The 15,793-nt window shown below is 37.6% G+C and overlaps 1 protein-coding gene across 2 annotated transcripts in view; it reads right to left on the bottom strand.

Moving 5' to 3' along the window:
• The window catches only part of ARFIP1 (ADP-ribosylation factor interacting protein 1), a 169,559-nt gene that overhangs the window by 15,688 nt on the left and 138,078 nt on the right, over positions 1 to 15,793 (bottom strand). For both annotated transcript variants that reach the window (XM_006875500.1, XM_006875501.1), the window contains one exon: positions 14,551 to 14,725. In XM_006875500.1, the coding sequence (XP_006875562.1) occupies positions 14,551 to 14,725 (175 nt within the window). The remainder of the gene's footprint in view (positions 1 to 14,550; positions 14,726 to 15,793) is intronic.

Here is a 15,793-nt window from a genome sequence, read left to right as displayed (position 1 = left end):
ACATGAGTTTCCTACATCATTCTCTCACTCACATATACACAAATGCGTACACATGTGACCACAAGAAATACAACAAAGTGGGAAGGACACAATCTTACATTAAGGACAGCTCTTTAAACTGAACTTTTATTGTGGGTTTTGTCAACCATCAACACTCATGGATGCAGCAGTCAAGAAATCAAATGACGTATTGCATTAGGCAAATCTGCTGCACAAGACCTTTTTAAAGTGTTGAAAAACAAAGATGTCGGTTTGAGGATTAAGGTGTGCCTGACTCAAGCCGTGGTATTTTCAGTAACCTCATATGCATGCAAAAATTGAATAGTGAATAAGGAAGACCGTATAAGAATTCATGCATCTGTTTGTTTTTAAATGTTTTATTCTGAATTATGTGATAGTTTACATGGGAAAACATTAGCTTTATATTCATCCTATCATATATCATTACATTGCCATGGCTACAATCCCCTCCATGCATCATCAACCAACCAAAGGGTATACTCTCAAGCCTTCCCTTTCTGAGTCTAGGGTCCCCAGCCACTTATCTCTCCATGTCATCATCTCTGGCGTCACTGCTTCTCTGGGTAGAGTCCCTCACTCCACTCTTCTACTTTGATGGTCCCATAGACTTCCACTCCTGGACTGCAAAGTCAATCACTCCCCTCCTTTTGCTACAAAACATCTACCTTTACATTTTCAACCTTCACGGTCAGTCCTGATACCCTTTTGGTTTTTCAACTCTAGATCTTTGCATATTTTGTTATAATACTTGACTTTGTCTTCTTGAAATGACTTTTGAAATGTTCCGTTCAGCTCTCGCACCTCCTCATTTCTTCCATTTGCTTTAGCATCTCTACACTGGTTCTAGTCTCTTCTGACATCCATTTTGATCTTTTCCTTCTTTCTTCTCTTCTTAATGACCTTTTGCTTTCATCCTGTATAATGTTCTTGATGTCATCCCACAACTTTTCTGGTCTTTGGTCTTTAGTGTCTAATATATCAAGTCTGTTCTTTTGATGATCTCTAAATTCAAGTGGGTTACATTCAAGGTCATATTTTAGCTCTCGTGGACTTGTTTTCATTTTCTTCAGCATCAGTCTGAATTTGCCTATAAGCAATTGATGGTCTGTTCCACCATCTGCCCCTGGCCTTGTTTTGGCTGACGATACCTAGCTTTTCAACCATCTCTTTCCACAGATGTAGTCAATTGGATTTTTGTGTATTTTATCTGGTGAGGTCTTAATTGTTGTTAAGTGCCGTAGAGTTGGTTTCAACTTATAGCCACCATATAGTTTCCTGTATAGAGGCAATTGAAAATGCCATGACTTTTGTCAGGCACGGCCTAGTCCTCAAACTGACATCTTTGCTCTTGAACACTTTAAAGAGGTCTTGTGCAGCAGATTTGTGTAATGCAATACGCCATTTAATTTCTTGACTGCTGCATCTCTAAGCTTTGTAGGATAAAGACTGGACTGCAAACCCTACCAGTTACTTTGTGGGAGAAAGATGAGACTTTCTGCTCTTACAAAGATTGACAGCTTTGGAAATCATATGCAGGGTCACTATGAGTCAGAATTGACTAGACAGCACTTAACACCAGGGTCCTGCATGGCCTGGCCCCTATCTACCTCTCCAGCTTCCTCCCGAGCTACTCTCCCTTGTCACTACTAGGTTCTGGCTGCACTGATCTTTAAGTAGCTTTTGCATAGGCTGTTCCTTCTATGGAACAATCCCTTGGTGGTTGGTTGTTTTGAGTTTCCTCCACTCTGAATTTCAGCCCAATGTCATTTTCATGGGGAGGTCTTCCATGATTCCCCAGACCAAGACAGGTCTTCTTTGTATATTCTTAAGGCAGATTATATAATCATTTTATGGAAAACTTTAATCTTATTTCTTCGTGTTCTAAAACTTTAATCTTATTTCTTCATGTTATAAACATTTAATGTTTCAAATAAAATGTTACTTTAAAAAAATTAACAGGAGTTGCTAATACTGACCTCCATATAGTTCCTCTTTTTTATTTCCTCTTCCCACAAATATTAAATGCTAGAGACAACACAATTAAAATTTTTGCCCTCACATGCGCAAAGAGTAAAGTGGGTTATCAGGAATCACCTGTCTGTCTCCTCCTACTTGACTCTCATCCCCTTGGCCCTTTATCACCCCATCTACTTTCCTTCCCTGCAGTGTACTTCCAATCTTGGGACAAAATACAGATCCGGACGAATGACCGACTGTGCAGCTAGCACCATTGATGATATATGTAATATATGCATGTGGTTGTTGTTGTTGTGAAGTGCTGTCAAGTTGGTTCTGATCCACAGCGACCCTGCTTAGGGTTTCTGAGGAGCGGCTAGTAAGCTTGAACTGCTGACCCTGTGGTTCAAATCAACTATACAGTCCAGCACAGCAACCCACAGTGCCACAGCAGGACTCTATATATGCATATAGGCAAGGCTATAAAAGAACATGGTACTCATTCTCATAAAGTCTACAAAAGCATCAGAAATAAGTATTTTCTTCATCTTCACTAAAGCAGGCTGTTTTGTTTTGAATCTTGACAGAACAGTAAAAGGTAAACAAATTGACTTAAGTCACAAAATAGTTTCAGTTGCATTATTTAAAGGTGTAGATAAGAAGAAACATTGATGAAAGGAGAAATATTTGAAGGGCTAAGCTTTTTTTCTTACTTATATGCAATTTAATGTAGTCTTGGTGTGGCACTGTGGGCTAATGCGTCAGATTGCAAAGTCATTTGAACTGCAAGGTTGGTGGCTCAGGCTCACCAGCTGCTCCTCGGAAACCCTATACAGGGTCGCTATGAGTCGGAATCGACTCGATGACACTTAACAACAAAAAGTAAGCAAGGATGAGAATATCAAAGAATAATAAAGGTTACAAAGTGGTGCTGTAAGATAAGCACCAGACTGTAAGGTTGGTTTGAAATGCAAGGTCGGTGACTCAAACCCATCAGTTGCTCCTTGGAAACCCTATACAGGATCACTATGGGTTGGAGATGACTCGATGGCACTTGACAACAATGACAAGGTTAAAGGTAAACAATTATACTACAGAGATATTACTGTTGTTAAGTGTCATTGAGTCAGTTCTGACTCATAGTGATCTGTATAGGCTTTTTGAGAAGTTGCAGGTGGGTTTGAACCTCTGACCTTGCAGTTCAAACTGACCTTGTGGGCCAGTGCTTATCCAACAATGCCATAACAGGAAACTCCATATTATAGAGATAGGAGTATAGAATGTACATACTGTAAATAGTAGGAGAACTCATGTTTTCCATTAAGAATAAGTGAAAAAGGTCTTTCCATTTACCACTCATCATTAGTGCAAACACTACCCATATACATTAGTATTTCACATTTCTATCCCTTTGCTTTGCCAGAGGGAAAAGGGACTTGACTAAGTATACTTAAACACTTTAGATATTTCTAAATATAGCTAAGAACTTACTGTCCAATCCCCTAAAAATTAAAAAAATAAATCTTAGAAGTATAGTAATAGAAACATTTTCATAATGTCTGGTCATTAAAATTCTAACATTTATTACCATAGTCACAGGACTGGTGCTTAGTCCCTTCCTTATTCAAGGACAATTTGCTTCTACTTTATGTAATTTTTTAAGCATTTGACTATCTGGCCTCTAAGCTTATAAGAGAATTATGAGAAGAAATCCCAAAAGAATAGAAATAAAGAAAAAACAGCTCTATATATTGCATTAGCCCTCAGGTCATCATTAAATTATAAGTCAGCACACGAATTGATGTTTCAGGTAATTAATGTTTTTAAAAATTCAATACATATTTAGCAAGGTTTATTATATAGTATACTATATATAAAGAGCTCTGGTACTATATACAAGGAGCTCTGGCAGCTTAGTGGTTACGAGTTGGGCTGCTAATCTCACGGTCAGCAGTTGGAAACCACCAGCTGTTCTGTGGGAAAAGGTGAGGCTTTCTGCTCCTGTAAAGATTTACAGCTCAGGAAATCCTATATAGGGTAGCTATGAGTTGGAACCGACTCCACGGCACATAACCAACCAACCAACATACTATATTTTGTTAAAATTCAAGTACTAAGTAAATTACTCAGCAACTGTGTATAAAAGAGATGCTAAGATGCAACTTCAGTTATAGTTTAAGAAAACAAAACAACATCCAGATTTGAGGCATTTCAAAATGTCAAGAAAACAAACAAGCAAAATGCCCCCAAATACAGAAAAGTTCTGCAATAGATCTAAGTCTTCATCCTAATTATAGTTATTACTTATAATAACAGAAACCAACAATACCTCTTTACAGTTTAAAACAGATTAGGAAAAACAAAGAAATGCCAAAGTTTCTTTGTAGATTTTCTTTCAGACATGTTGTTGTTTTTAGGTGCCATCGAGTCGGTACCGACCCATAGCTACTCTATGCACAGCAGAACAAAACTACATTTAAATTGAAACTTAGCTTGATAACAATTGTGGAGAGGCAAAACCAAAGAATACCTCTAGGTCACCTCAGAACATACAATCCTTGAGAAAAAAAGCAATTTTCTATTTTCATTTTATACTAAAAAAAAGTCAGATGAAGAAAATGACTTATTTTCAAAGCACTGGTTTCCAATTCTTTATCTCTGAAGTCCTGACCATTCTCATCCAAACTCCAAACCTGTATCATCAGCTCCCTACCATTCATTTCCACTTGAATGTCTTGTCATCATCTCAAACTAAATACTGGGTCAAAGAGAACATTCCCAGCCATCAAGTCTTCAAGCCAAACCAGCTTCCTATTTTGACTTCCCAATCCTTGTCAAACAATCTTGGAATAACTATGTCCCTTTTCCTTTCTACTGCTACTACCATGACCTGAGTTCTAAGTCTTAAATAGTTCATTTGGCTATAAAAGATTTCTCATGGGTTTGTGTGCCTCTACTTTCCTTCTTCCTTTAAATTATGTTACTGAAGACTCATTCCAAGACACAAACGTTATTCTGTCATACCCAACTTAAAAAATTCCTCACTGCCTGGAATATAAAGTTGGTGTGGGATCCATGTTAAACTGTTATAGAGATGACCTGGCTGTCCATGAAGGTGTCCCTCTCTTCCTCAACAAGCATTCCTTCTAAGGTTTGACTGGTCAAGGCTCAGTACTACCACCTGATTCCAAGTTACCTTTCTGATTCTCTTTTCCTTACAAGCATGCATACTTTATGTGCCCCTATGCTAGTCAGTCTACTTCTCCATCAGACATGAATAATCCTTTATTCTGACACAGATACCATTCCCTTGCCAAGAAGGGTCTTCCCTCAATTCTTTTAGGTCCATCTTTCTCATCTCTCATGGCTGAGATAACTCTTTACTTTTCCATGAATCATGATTATTTCCCTAAATAGCACAACTCACAGTGATTTATTTCTGCTTCTGAACTTCTCATCTGTGCTAGTTATTTGGAACTTTGCACATACTTCTTTGGGTTATTTGTTAACATTTCATTGGATGTGTATTTCTCTCCCACAAGATGGTAATCCAACACCAACAGCTAACAATTATTAAGGTCTTAAGTTGTCAGGGGGTCAAATATTGGAAAAACTTTAGTTTTCTGGCATGTGTTAATGCCTTAAGACTACCACCAACGTATTTAAAATAGATTTCATATCTGTCTAGATAATATGAATTTGCTTATTCTATGAGCAGAGAATACTGCAGATACTAAAGTAGCACCACTGTGCTTCTTTAATAATCTATAAACAGTAAAGTGTTAGCCAAGGGATCACTGTTGTTAAGTGCTGTCAAGTTGGTTCTGGCTCAGAGCAACACTTTATAGAGTTTCTGAGGAGCAGCTGGTGGGTTTGAACTGCCAGCCTTGTGGTTTGCAATCCAGTACTAATCCTATTGTGTCACACCAGGAGTCCAAGGGATCACTGTTGTTGTTAAGTGCCATGGAGTCTGTTCCAACTCATGGTAACCCTATGTAGGGTTTCTGAGGAGCAACTGGTGGGTTTGAACCACCAACCTTGTGGTTTAAACTGACCTTGCAGTACAGTTTGACTGATCCTACAGCACCACACCAGGACTACAAGGGATCACTAGAAGGAGCATAAAAAGATCTCTTGAGCAATGACAAAGGAATAAGATGTTGTAAATTTTGAGTGTGAAATATTATGGAAAAACAAACTATACTTCACTGTCACATGATCTATGTGTTTGTCTTCAGCAGCATTATTATCTTCCTTTGGCAACTAACTTGGTTATTTTAGGTGTTAATTTAGATACACATCTAAATGAATTCAGACAACTCACACTGAGAAACTATTGCTTATATATTGCCAAAGTACATGATTTAACATTTCATTATTTATTAATTTATTTAAACAATAAGTTTATTTAAACAACAAAACACTTGACTTGAAGGGAAAACTACCTAGGATTCATTTATTTTGGAGTAATTTACCCCTACTTAAAGACAGATTACCCTACATGTAACAGCTACATACAAATGAGTTATAAAACTATCCTTGGTTTTACAATGATAAATGGAAAACACTAAAATTCTCCAATCAAACAAGGTATGCAAGGAGTGTTTATGTTGTTGTTTTTTGTTAAACAGCAACAACCAAATAACTTACTGGAATCTAAAGTTAAGAGCTGAATGAACATGCCACTAATGGAGAAAGGGAGGATTCTCACAAACCAGTATTTTTCTCCACTCCATCTCCACTTGATGCCGGTCAAAACATACCATTGACCATTTTAGTAAAAAAGAAAGGAGGGAAAAAAAACAACAAGCCACCCAAAACAAACAAAACAAAAAAATTCAATTGGCTTGTGCACATTGAACCAGTTTTTATATACAATAAAGGAATGGGGAAAGGGAAGTGAAAGAATAGAGATAACTATAATGTAGTAGTCAGGATGTGGTAGAACGGAATTGTGGTTTTCTAATTGAGAATGCATTCTTGGTCAGAAGGAACAGTTTTGGAGTACAGTTGCAGGCTCCCTTTTAAGAAGATACCTCCTGTCTGCTGCTGGAACACATCAATTTCATCTTCACCCTCCATTTCCAAATGTTCAAGTGTGTGTGTTTCATCAAGAAATGTAGAAGCCAATAACCTGGCCAACTGACTGGAAGAGATCTATATTTGTGACCATTCCAAAGAGAGGTGACCATAGGAATGCAGAAATCATCAGACATTATCATAGATTTCCCATGCAAGTAAAATTTTACTGCAGGTAATACAAAAACAGCTACAACCAGGCATTGACAAAGAACTACCAACTGTTCAAGCCAGATTCAGAAAAGGACATGGAATGAGGGATATCATTCTGACGTCAGATGGATCTTGGCTGAATGCAGAGAATACTAGAAAGATATTTACCTGTGCTTTACTGACTATGCAAAGGCTTTCAATGTGTGGATCATGACAAGCTAACAGACAAAATCGTGAAGTATAAGTATTCCGGAACACTTAACTGTGTTCATGAGGAACCTGCACATAGACCAAGAGACAATTGTTCGAACAGAACAAGGGAACACCGAATGGTTTAAAATTAGGAAAGTTGCGCACCAGGGTTGCATTCTGTCACCATACTTATTCAACCTGTATACTGAGCAAATAATCTGAGAAGCTGGATTATATGAAGAAAAACATGACATCAGGATTGGATGAAGACTCATTAACAACCTGTGATATGCAGACGATACAACCTTGCTTGTTGAAAGTGAAGAGGACTTAAAATACTTACTGATGAAGATCAACGACCACAGCCTTCAGTAAGGGTTGCATCTCAACGTAAAGAAAACAAAAATCCTCACAACTGGACCAATAATCAATATCCATATAAATGGAGAAAAGACTGAAGTTGTCAAAGACTTCATTTTGCTCGGAATAACAATCAATACTCACGGAAGCAGCAGTCAAGAAATCGATGTGCTGCATTAGGCAAATCTGCTGCATGAGACCTCTTTAAAGTGTTCAAGAGCTAAGATGTCAGTTAGAGGACCTGACTCAAGCCATGGTCTTTTCAATAACCTCATATGCATATGCAAGTTGGACAGTGAATAAGGAATATCATAGAAGAATTGATCTATTTTGAGTTATGGTGTTGGAGGAGAATATTGAAAGCACCGTGGACTGCCAAAAGAACAAACACATCTGTGTTGGAAGAAGTATAGCCAGAATGCTCCTTGGGAGCCAGGATGGTCAGACTTTGTCTTGCATACTTTGGACATATTGTCAGGAGGGACCAGTCCCTGGAGAAGGATATCATGTTAGGTAAGGTGAAGAGTAAGAGAAAAGGAGGAAGACCCCCAACAATTGGCATAGTGGCAGCAGCAATGGGCTCAGGTGTAGCAACAACGGTGAGGTTGGCCCAGGACTGGGCAATGTTTTGTTCTGTTGTATATAGGGTTGCTATGGGTCAGTACCGAGTCAATGGCACCACTACCAAGAAGATCATGAATTTTATCTTCCTTCTCCTTCATCCCTTACAATAGGCAAAGTATCTGATATAGAGTAGTAATCCCACAATACCTGCAAACAGTATCTTATAGTTTACAGGGAAGTTTACATTTTTTTTACATTAGTTTACATTTTTTTTTTCACCTACTTACCAGAAAGTATGATTTACCTGCTTTCCAGAGAATACAGAAGCCTAGAGAGATTATGCATCTTGTCATAAAGCTAGTGGGTGGTAGAGGTTATCTGTTCTTTGTTGTTATCTGTGGTTAGTCATGACCCCATGTACAACAGAACAAAACAATGCCCATCGGCACCATCCTCTTGTCAACTGGCATGCCCAAGTCACTGCTACCTTCCAACATGGGGGACTCATCTTCCAGAGCTATGTTGGATAATTATTTGTTGTGATCCATAAGGTTGTCACTGGCTAATTTTTGGAAGCACATCTCTAAGGCCTTTCTTCTTAGTCTGTCTTAGTCAGGAAGCTCTTCTGCAAAGAGCCTACCATAGGTGATCGTGCTGGTGTTTGAAGTATTGATGGAATACATAGCATCACAGCAACACATAAAACACCACAGTCTGACAAACTAACAGATGAATGGTGGTGGTAAATATTCTTAATCTAGGAGTTTCTGCACTGGAACAGTAACTTGATGAAAATGTGCAACTCCAGAACAGAGGAAGAGATGGTAGTGAAGCAAGTGAAGCAAGGGATGGGCAGAGAGAAAAGGAAACTATTTATTTTCCACCTGCCACCTTTGTTACTCTTTCCTATTTTGTAGCATTAGCATCACAGCTGTTTTCCAGATACAACATAGGGTTACTTCAAGAGTATTGATAATAGATTCAGATAGGTCCAAAGTCATTTTTCACCCTATTTTGAAAGCACAAATCATTGATTTTGATATTCTCAGAATCTTGGAGAATTGGATAAAGAAAACACAAGAGCCTCAGTATGTCCTGTATCTCTTCCTAATAGGTGAGATCAAGGGGACAGAGTTACCAAAGATGAGAAGTGAGGTCATGTAAGGTCACAGAAGACAATGCAAATCTGATTCACCCATCTATAAAATGAGGACAATGAGAGCATCTGATACTTAGGAATGTAAGCTTCAAAAAGAAGGGTTTTTGCTTATTTGCTTATTTTGTTCACAAGGTATTCAATAAATATTTACTGAAAGAATGAAAGTATGAAGGTTTTTATGAGAATTAAATGAGAGGTAAAATACATGGTATTGTCTCTATTTAAAGACACAGGAAAGAAAAGACTAAACTGGATGTCAGAAGAATTGGAAACTTGCTCCTGAATATGCATAGGCTAAAGCAATGGGAAGAAATGAGGAAGTTAAAAAGCTGAGCTGAAAATGCCAAAGGGCAGTTCCACAAGACAAAAGCAAATATTATGATGCAATGTACAACGACCTGGAATTTTAAGAAATCAAAAGGGAAGAACATTATTTGTTTACTTAAGCTGAAAGAACTAAAGAAAAAATTCAGGCCTCGACTTGCAATACTGTAGGACTTTATGGAAAAATATTGAAGAAGAGTCACTGCACCAAAAATAATTGGTCGATGTTCAATCTTTTCAAGAGGTACCATGATCAAGAACCTATGGAATGGGTAGAACAAGTTCAAACTGTACCGAAGACACTGGTGAAAAACAAGGCTCCAGAAATTGATGGAATATAACTGAAATGTTTCAACAAGCTGATGCAGCGCTGAAGATGCTCACTTGTCTACGTCAAGAAATTTGGAAGAGATCCATATTTGTGCCCACTCCAAAAAGAAGTGACTCATTGGAATGCAGAAATCACTAAACAGTTTCATTAATATTTTGCTGAAGATAATTCAGTAATGGTTGCAGCAGTACATCCACAGGGAACTTCCAGAAATTAAAGCCAGATCCAGAAGAGGATGTGAAACTAAGGATATCATTGCTGACGTCTGATGGATGTTAGCTAAAAGCAGAGAATACCAAAAAGATGTTTACTTATGTTTTATTGACTATGCAAAAGCATTCTACTGTGTGGAGCAAAACAAAGTATGTACAACATTGCGAAGAATGGGAATTCCAGAACACTAACAGTGGTCATGCGAAACCTGTACAAAAACCAACAGGCAGCTCATTGAACAAAACAAGGGATACTGAATGGCTTAAAATCAGGAAAGGTGTGCGTCACCATACTCATTCAGTCTGTATGCTGAGCAAATAATCTGAGAAGCTGGACTATATGAAGAATGCAGTATCAAGACTGAAGGAAGGCTCATTAATAACCTGCAATATACAGATGACACAACCTTGCTAGCTGACAGCGAAGAGAACTTGAAGCACTTTGTTGTTGTTGCTAGGTACCATCAAGTCAGTTCTGACTCATAGTGACCCTCTGCACTACAGAATGAAACACTGGTCCTGAGCCATCTTCACAACTGTTGCTATGTTTGAGCCCATTGTTGCTACCACCATGTCAATCCATCTCACTAGGGATCTTGCCCTGTTTTTAGTTGACCTCCCACTTTACCAAGCATGATGTCTTTATCCAGGGAATGATCCCTGCTGACAATATATCCAAAGAACTAGAGACAAAGTCTTGCTATCCTAACTTGTAGGGAACATTCTGGCTGTTCATCTTCCAACACAGATTTGTTTGTTTACCTGGCAGTTCATGGTACTAGTTTTCACTATTTTTCATCAACACCATAATTCAAATGCATCATACTTTGTTCTTCATTAGTCTTCCCTTATTCTTTGTCCAACTTTCACATGTTGTTGTTAAGTGCTGTCGAGTCAATTCCAACCCACAGCAACCCTGTACAGGGTTTCCAAGGAGCAGCTGATGAGTTTGAACCACCAACCTTGCAGTTCAAATGACTTGGCAGTCTGACACATTAGCCCACAGTGCCACACCAGGCGATTGAAAATACCATGGCTTGGGTCAGGTGCACCTTAGTCCTCAAAGTAACATCTTTGGTCTTTAACATTTTAAAGAAGTCTTTTGCATCACATTTGCCAATGCAACACATCATTTGATTTCATGACTGCTGCTTCCATGGCTCACTGATTGTGGGTCAAACAAAATGAAGTCTTTGACACCTTCAATCTTTTCTCAGTTTATCATGATGTTATTTATTGGTCCAATTGTAAGAACTTTCATTTTCTTTACATGGAGGTGCAATCTCTACCAAAGGCTTTGATATTTACCAGTAAGTATTTTGATCTTTATCAGTATATTTCAAGTCCTCTTGACTTCCAGCAAAGCCAGGTTATGTCATCTTCACATCACAGATTGCTGATGAGTCTTCCTCAAATCCTGTTCTTCTTCATATAATCCAATTTCTTATTTATTTGCTCAGTATACAGATTGAATAAGTATGGTGAAAGGATGCAACCCTGGCTCATATCTTTCCTGATTTTAAATCACTCAGAACTTATTGACACATTTTAAAAAATACAGCCTTTAGTACGGATTCTGTGGGGACTCCATCTCAATGTAAAGAAAACAAAACTCCCCACAACTAGCCCAACTGAAAACATCAGGGTAAATGGAGAAAAGTATGACATTGTCAAGGATTCTGTTTTACTTGGAGCTTCTATCAATGCCCATGAAAGCAGCAGTCGACAAATCAGAGGACATGCTGCATAGGGCAAACCTGCTGCAAAAGATTTTTACAGTGTTAAAGAGCAAAGACAGGGTGTGCTTGACCCAAGCCAGGGAATTGTTAATCACCTCATATGCATGGGAAAGTTGGACAATGAATAAAGACTGAAGAAGACTCAATGTCTTTGAATTATGGTGCTGGCAATGAATAATGAATAGACTCTGCTACCGTAAAGATTTGCAGCCTCAGAAATCCTGTGCAGGGTCACTATGAGTCGGAACCGACTCCACGGTACTTAACAACAACAATCAGTAGAAAAATCTGTCTTGAAAGAAGTACAGCCAGATGCTCCTTGGAAGCTGAATGGTGAGACTATGTCTCAAGGCCTTTGAACATGCTGTCATCACTCTTGGTAAAGTAGAGGATAGGTAAAATAGAAGAAGATCCTCAATGAGATGGACTGATTACAGTGTCTGCAACACTGGGTTCAAATATAGGAAAGATTGTGAGGCTGGTGCAAACCTGACTGTTTTCATTTAGCTCTACAGGGTCAGTATAAGTCAAAACCAACTTGGCAGAATCTAACAACAACAATAAAAGCCCTGATTTACCTCTAAATATGGAGATGCATTGCTAAGTTTGAAAAATAGTTGCAGTTAGAGATGTAGCAATTTATCCTTATTCTAATTTGTTGGTTTTTTTTTTACTTACTCTGGAAAGATCCATATATGAATGATTTAGGGGTACTGATTCTTTCAAATAATTTCCCCCTACTATTATATAGGTAACACTACTTTTCATGGCAAATTTCTACAATATATGAAAATATAGAGAATATAAAAATACCCATAGCCTCATCTCAGAGAAAATGCTGATTGCCATTTTACAGATTTCCCAGTCATTTGGTCTATCTGTACAGGTATTTACTCCTCAAATTAGGTGGATTCCTTTCTAACCCTTCAAATCAGCTTTGGATAAAGTTAATAAAATGCTAACATATCCTATTTTAGTACTATATTGTAAAATGCTGATTCATCATCAAATGATATCAAAATAACCCTGCATAGGGTTTCCAACGAGTGGCTAGTGGGTTTGAACTGCTGACCTTGAGGTGAGCAGTCCAGTGCTTACCCTACAGGACCACACAAGGACAGTATATGAAAAATATTTTTATATTTACAATATATGATGCCTGTACGGAATCCTGGTATACTCATGAGAATCAAAATATTGAAGAGTAATTTATATATTTTTTCTCATCACCAGTCATCTTATAGATGGTAGAAACTAATGCTGCAGACATATCATGCATAACTTTACTGGTTCTGCCATTTTCAGAACTGTTATCCTCCTCACAAAATTGAGCAAGCAAACAATGGAAGAAATATTAAACATAGACAACGTTTACTTCAACCAAAACTCAGGGGCTTGTTCTTACATGAATCCATCTCTAGGTGAAATCTACAGTGGGTCATTCTCATCTCTCATTCTTTTTAATCCTTGGATATGTCCCATTATATATAAAAAAAAATGTGGACAGTTGATTTCTTGGATCATTTTCTAGGTTATGCTACATATGGCCCCAAACTGGACCTCTTATCCATTCATTCTTCATTATCAGTTACTGGGAAACCTACTGTTTTCTCCCTGAAATCTGCACCAACTACTTATAAAAAACAAAAAGCACAGCCATTGCTGTTGAATGGATTCCAAGTCTTTCATGTGCTTCACTGTAGTACTGGATCTATAGGGTTTCCAATGACTATAATCTTACTGGAGGGTCACCAGGTCTTTCTTTCACAGTGTTCCTGAGTGGATACAAACTACCAACTTTCTGGCTAGTGGTGAGAGCAAACTCTATTCACTATCCAGGAATCTACCACTAATAAGGTCTCAAAATATTCAGAGCAGAGTTTATCAACATTTAACATAACCTATTAAAGTGTGTCATAGTATTATGAGGAGTCCCTTTGTGGCACTGTGGGTTAAAGCACTGGACTGCAAAGTCAGTTTGAACGGCAAGTTTGGTGGTTCAAGCTCACCAGCCGCTCCTTGGAAACCCTATACAGGGTTATTATGGGTTGGAACTGACTTGACGGTACACAACAACAACAACAACAACAACAAATAGTATTATGAAAATGTTTGAACTATTGTGAGAATTACCAAAATATGACACTGAGCTATGAAATGAGCACATGCTGTTGGAACAATGGCACCGACAAACTTGCTCAACAGAGTTGCCACAAATGTTCAGTCTTTAAAAAAAAAAACTCATGATCCTTGAAGCACAATAAAGCAAAGTGCAATAAAATATGTGACTGCATACTTTGTGTATATTTTTAAAAACAAACATCAATTAAAAATGGAATTCCTCTTTTTATTGTCATGAAAAGACAGATAATAGAATCAAAAGTTTCTATTCATCTTCTCTTTTGTCATGGTCATTTTAACTTTCACAGAAAGATCTTAGATGATAAAGAATAAATTTACCTTATTTTCTTCTAGAAATTTCAATTTGATAGAAACATCGCTGCGCATTTTATCATATTTTTCCTTATGTGCCTGGAATAGGTGTTGTGACTGCTCAATCTTTGGCAGAGTGTTTGCATCACGTGGTCCAAGATTCAGTTCTTCTAAATCAGTTCGATAAGCATCATATTCAACCCTGCAAAGTAAGAACAAGTGCTGCATATTACAGAAATAAACAGAAGTAAGTGGCTGGAAACACACAGTGGTCTCTTATTGTATAGTAACATAATTCTTATATGGGCTTCAAACAGTTTGTGGAAAAATTTCATTATCTTTCAATTCCATTTTTCCATGAGCTTTCTGAAGTCCCCTCAGACACCTTCTGCTTTTGAAATTATGTATTTCTTTAAATAAAAAGAGTTATTAATGTAAGCAACAGGGGGAAGCTCCATCTTAATTACTCAAAGAACAGCGTTAACTGATAAGTAAATATTCCAAAATTTAAAAACCAATTTTGAAAAACAGATATCAAGACCTATATCAAGACTTAATGTTAATAAGACCAGAAGTCAAGATCATTTCCAAATGTAGACTGGTAAATTTTGGTGAGGTACAGTCAGGTGTGTACAGTAGACTTTAGAATGGCATGCTTAAAGTAACTGGTAAAAAGAAGTTATACTGAAGGTCAGTGGTCCTGAAAGTAGTCTTCGCACTGTACAATAAAAATTTGATGTAGGCACATTGTTTCAAAGTTTCTACTAACAACATTAAAAGAGTAAAAATTCATTTCATTTATTATTTTAATTCATTTTATCCAATATATACAATATTATAATTGCAACACGGGTTAATGTGCTAGACTGAAAAGTTGGTTTGAACCTCAAAGTCGGTGGTTCAAGCTCACTGGCTGCTCCTTGAAAATCCTATAAATTGTTACTATGGGTCAGAATGGACTCAATGGCACTTAATAACAACAACAACAATTGATGTAAAAAAATTATTAATGAGCTACTGTACATTCTTTTTTTTTTTTTAATCAAATTTTTGAACTCCACTGTGAATGTATTTTGGACTTGCAGCACACAGAAGTTCAGATTAGCTCCATGTCGAGAGCTCTGTAGAATTGTGTGACTAGTGATTACCTTACTGGGATTTCTATACAAGTATCGGTAGCGTAGTGGTTACGAATCGGGCTGTGAACCTTAAGGTCAGTGGTTCGAAACTACCAGCCACTCCGTGGGAGAAAGATGAGGTTTTCTACTCC

The sequence above is a fragment of the Chrysochloris asiatica genome, unplaced genomic scaffold (assembly GCF_000296735.1).
Source record: "Chrysochloris asiatica unplaced genomic scaffold, ChrAsi1.0 scaffold00329, whole genome shotgun sequence".
NCBI lineage: Eukaryota > Metazoa > Chordata > Mammalia > Afrosoricida > Chrysochloridae > Chrysochloris > Chrysochloris asiatica.
This window is presented reverse-complemented; position numbering and strand designations above follow the sequence as displayed.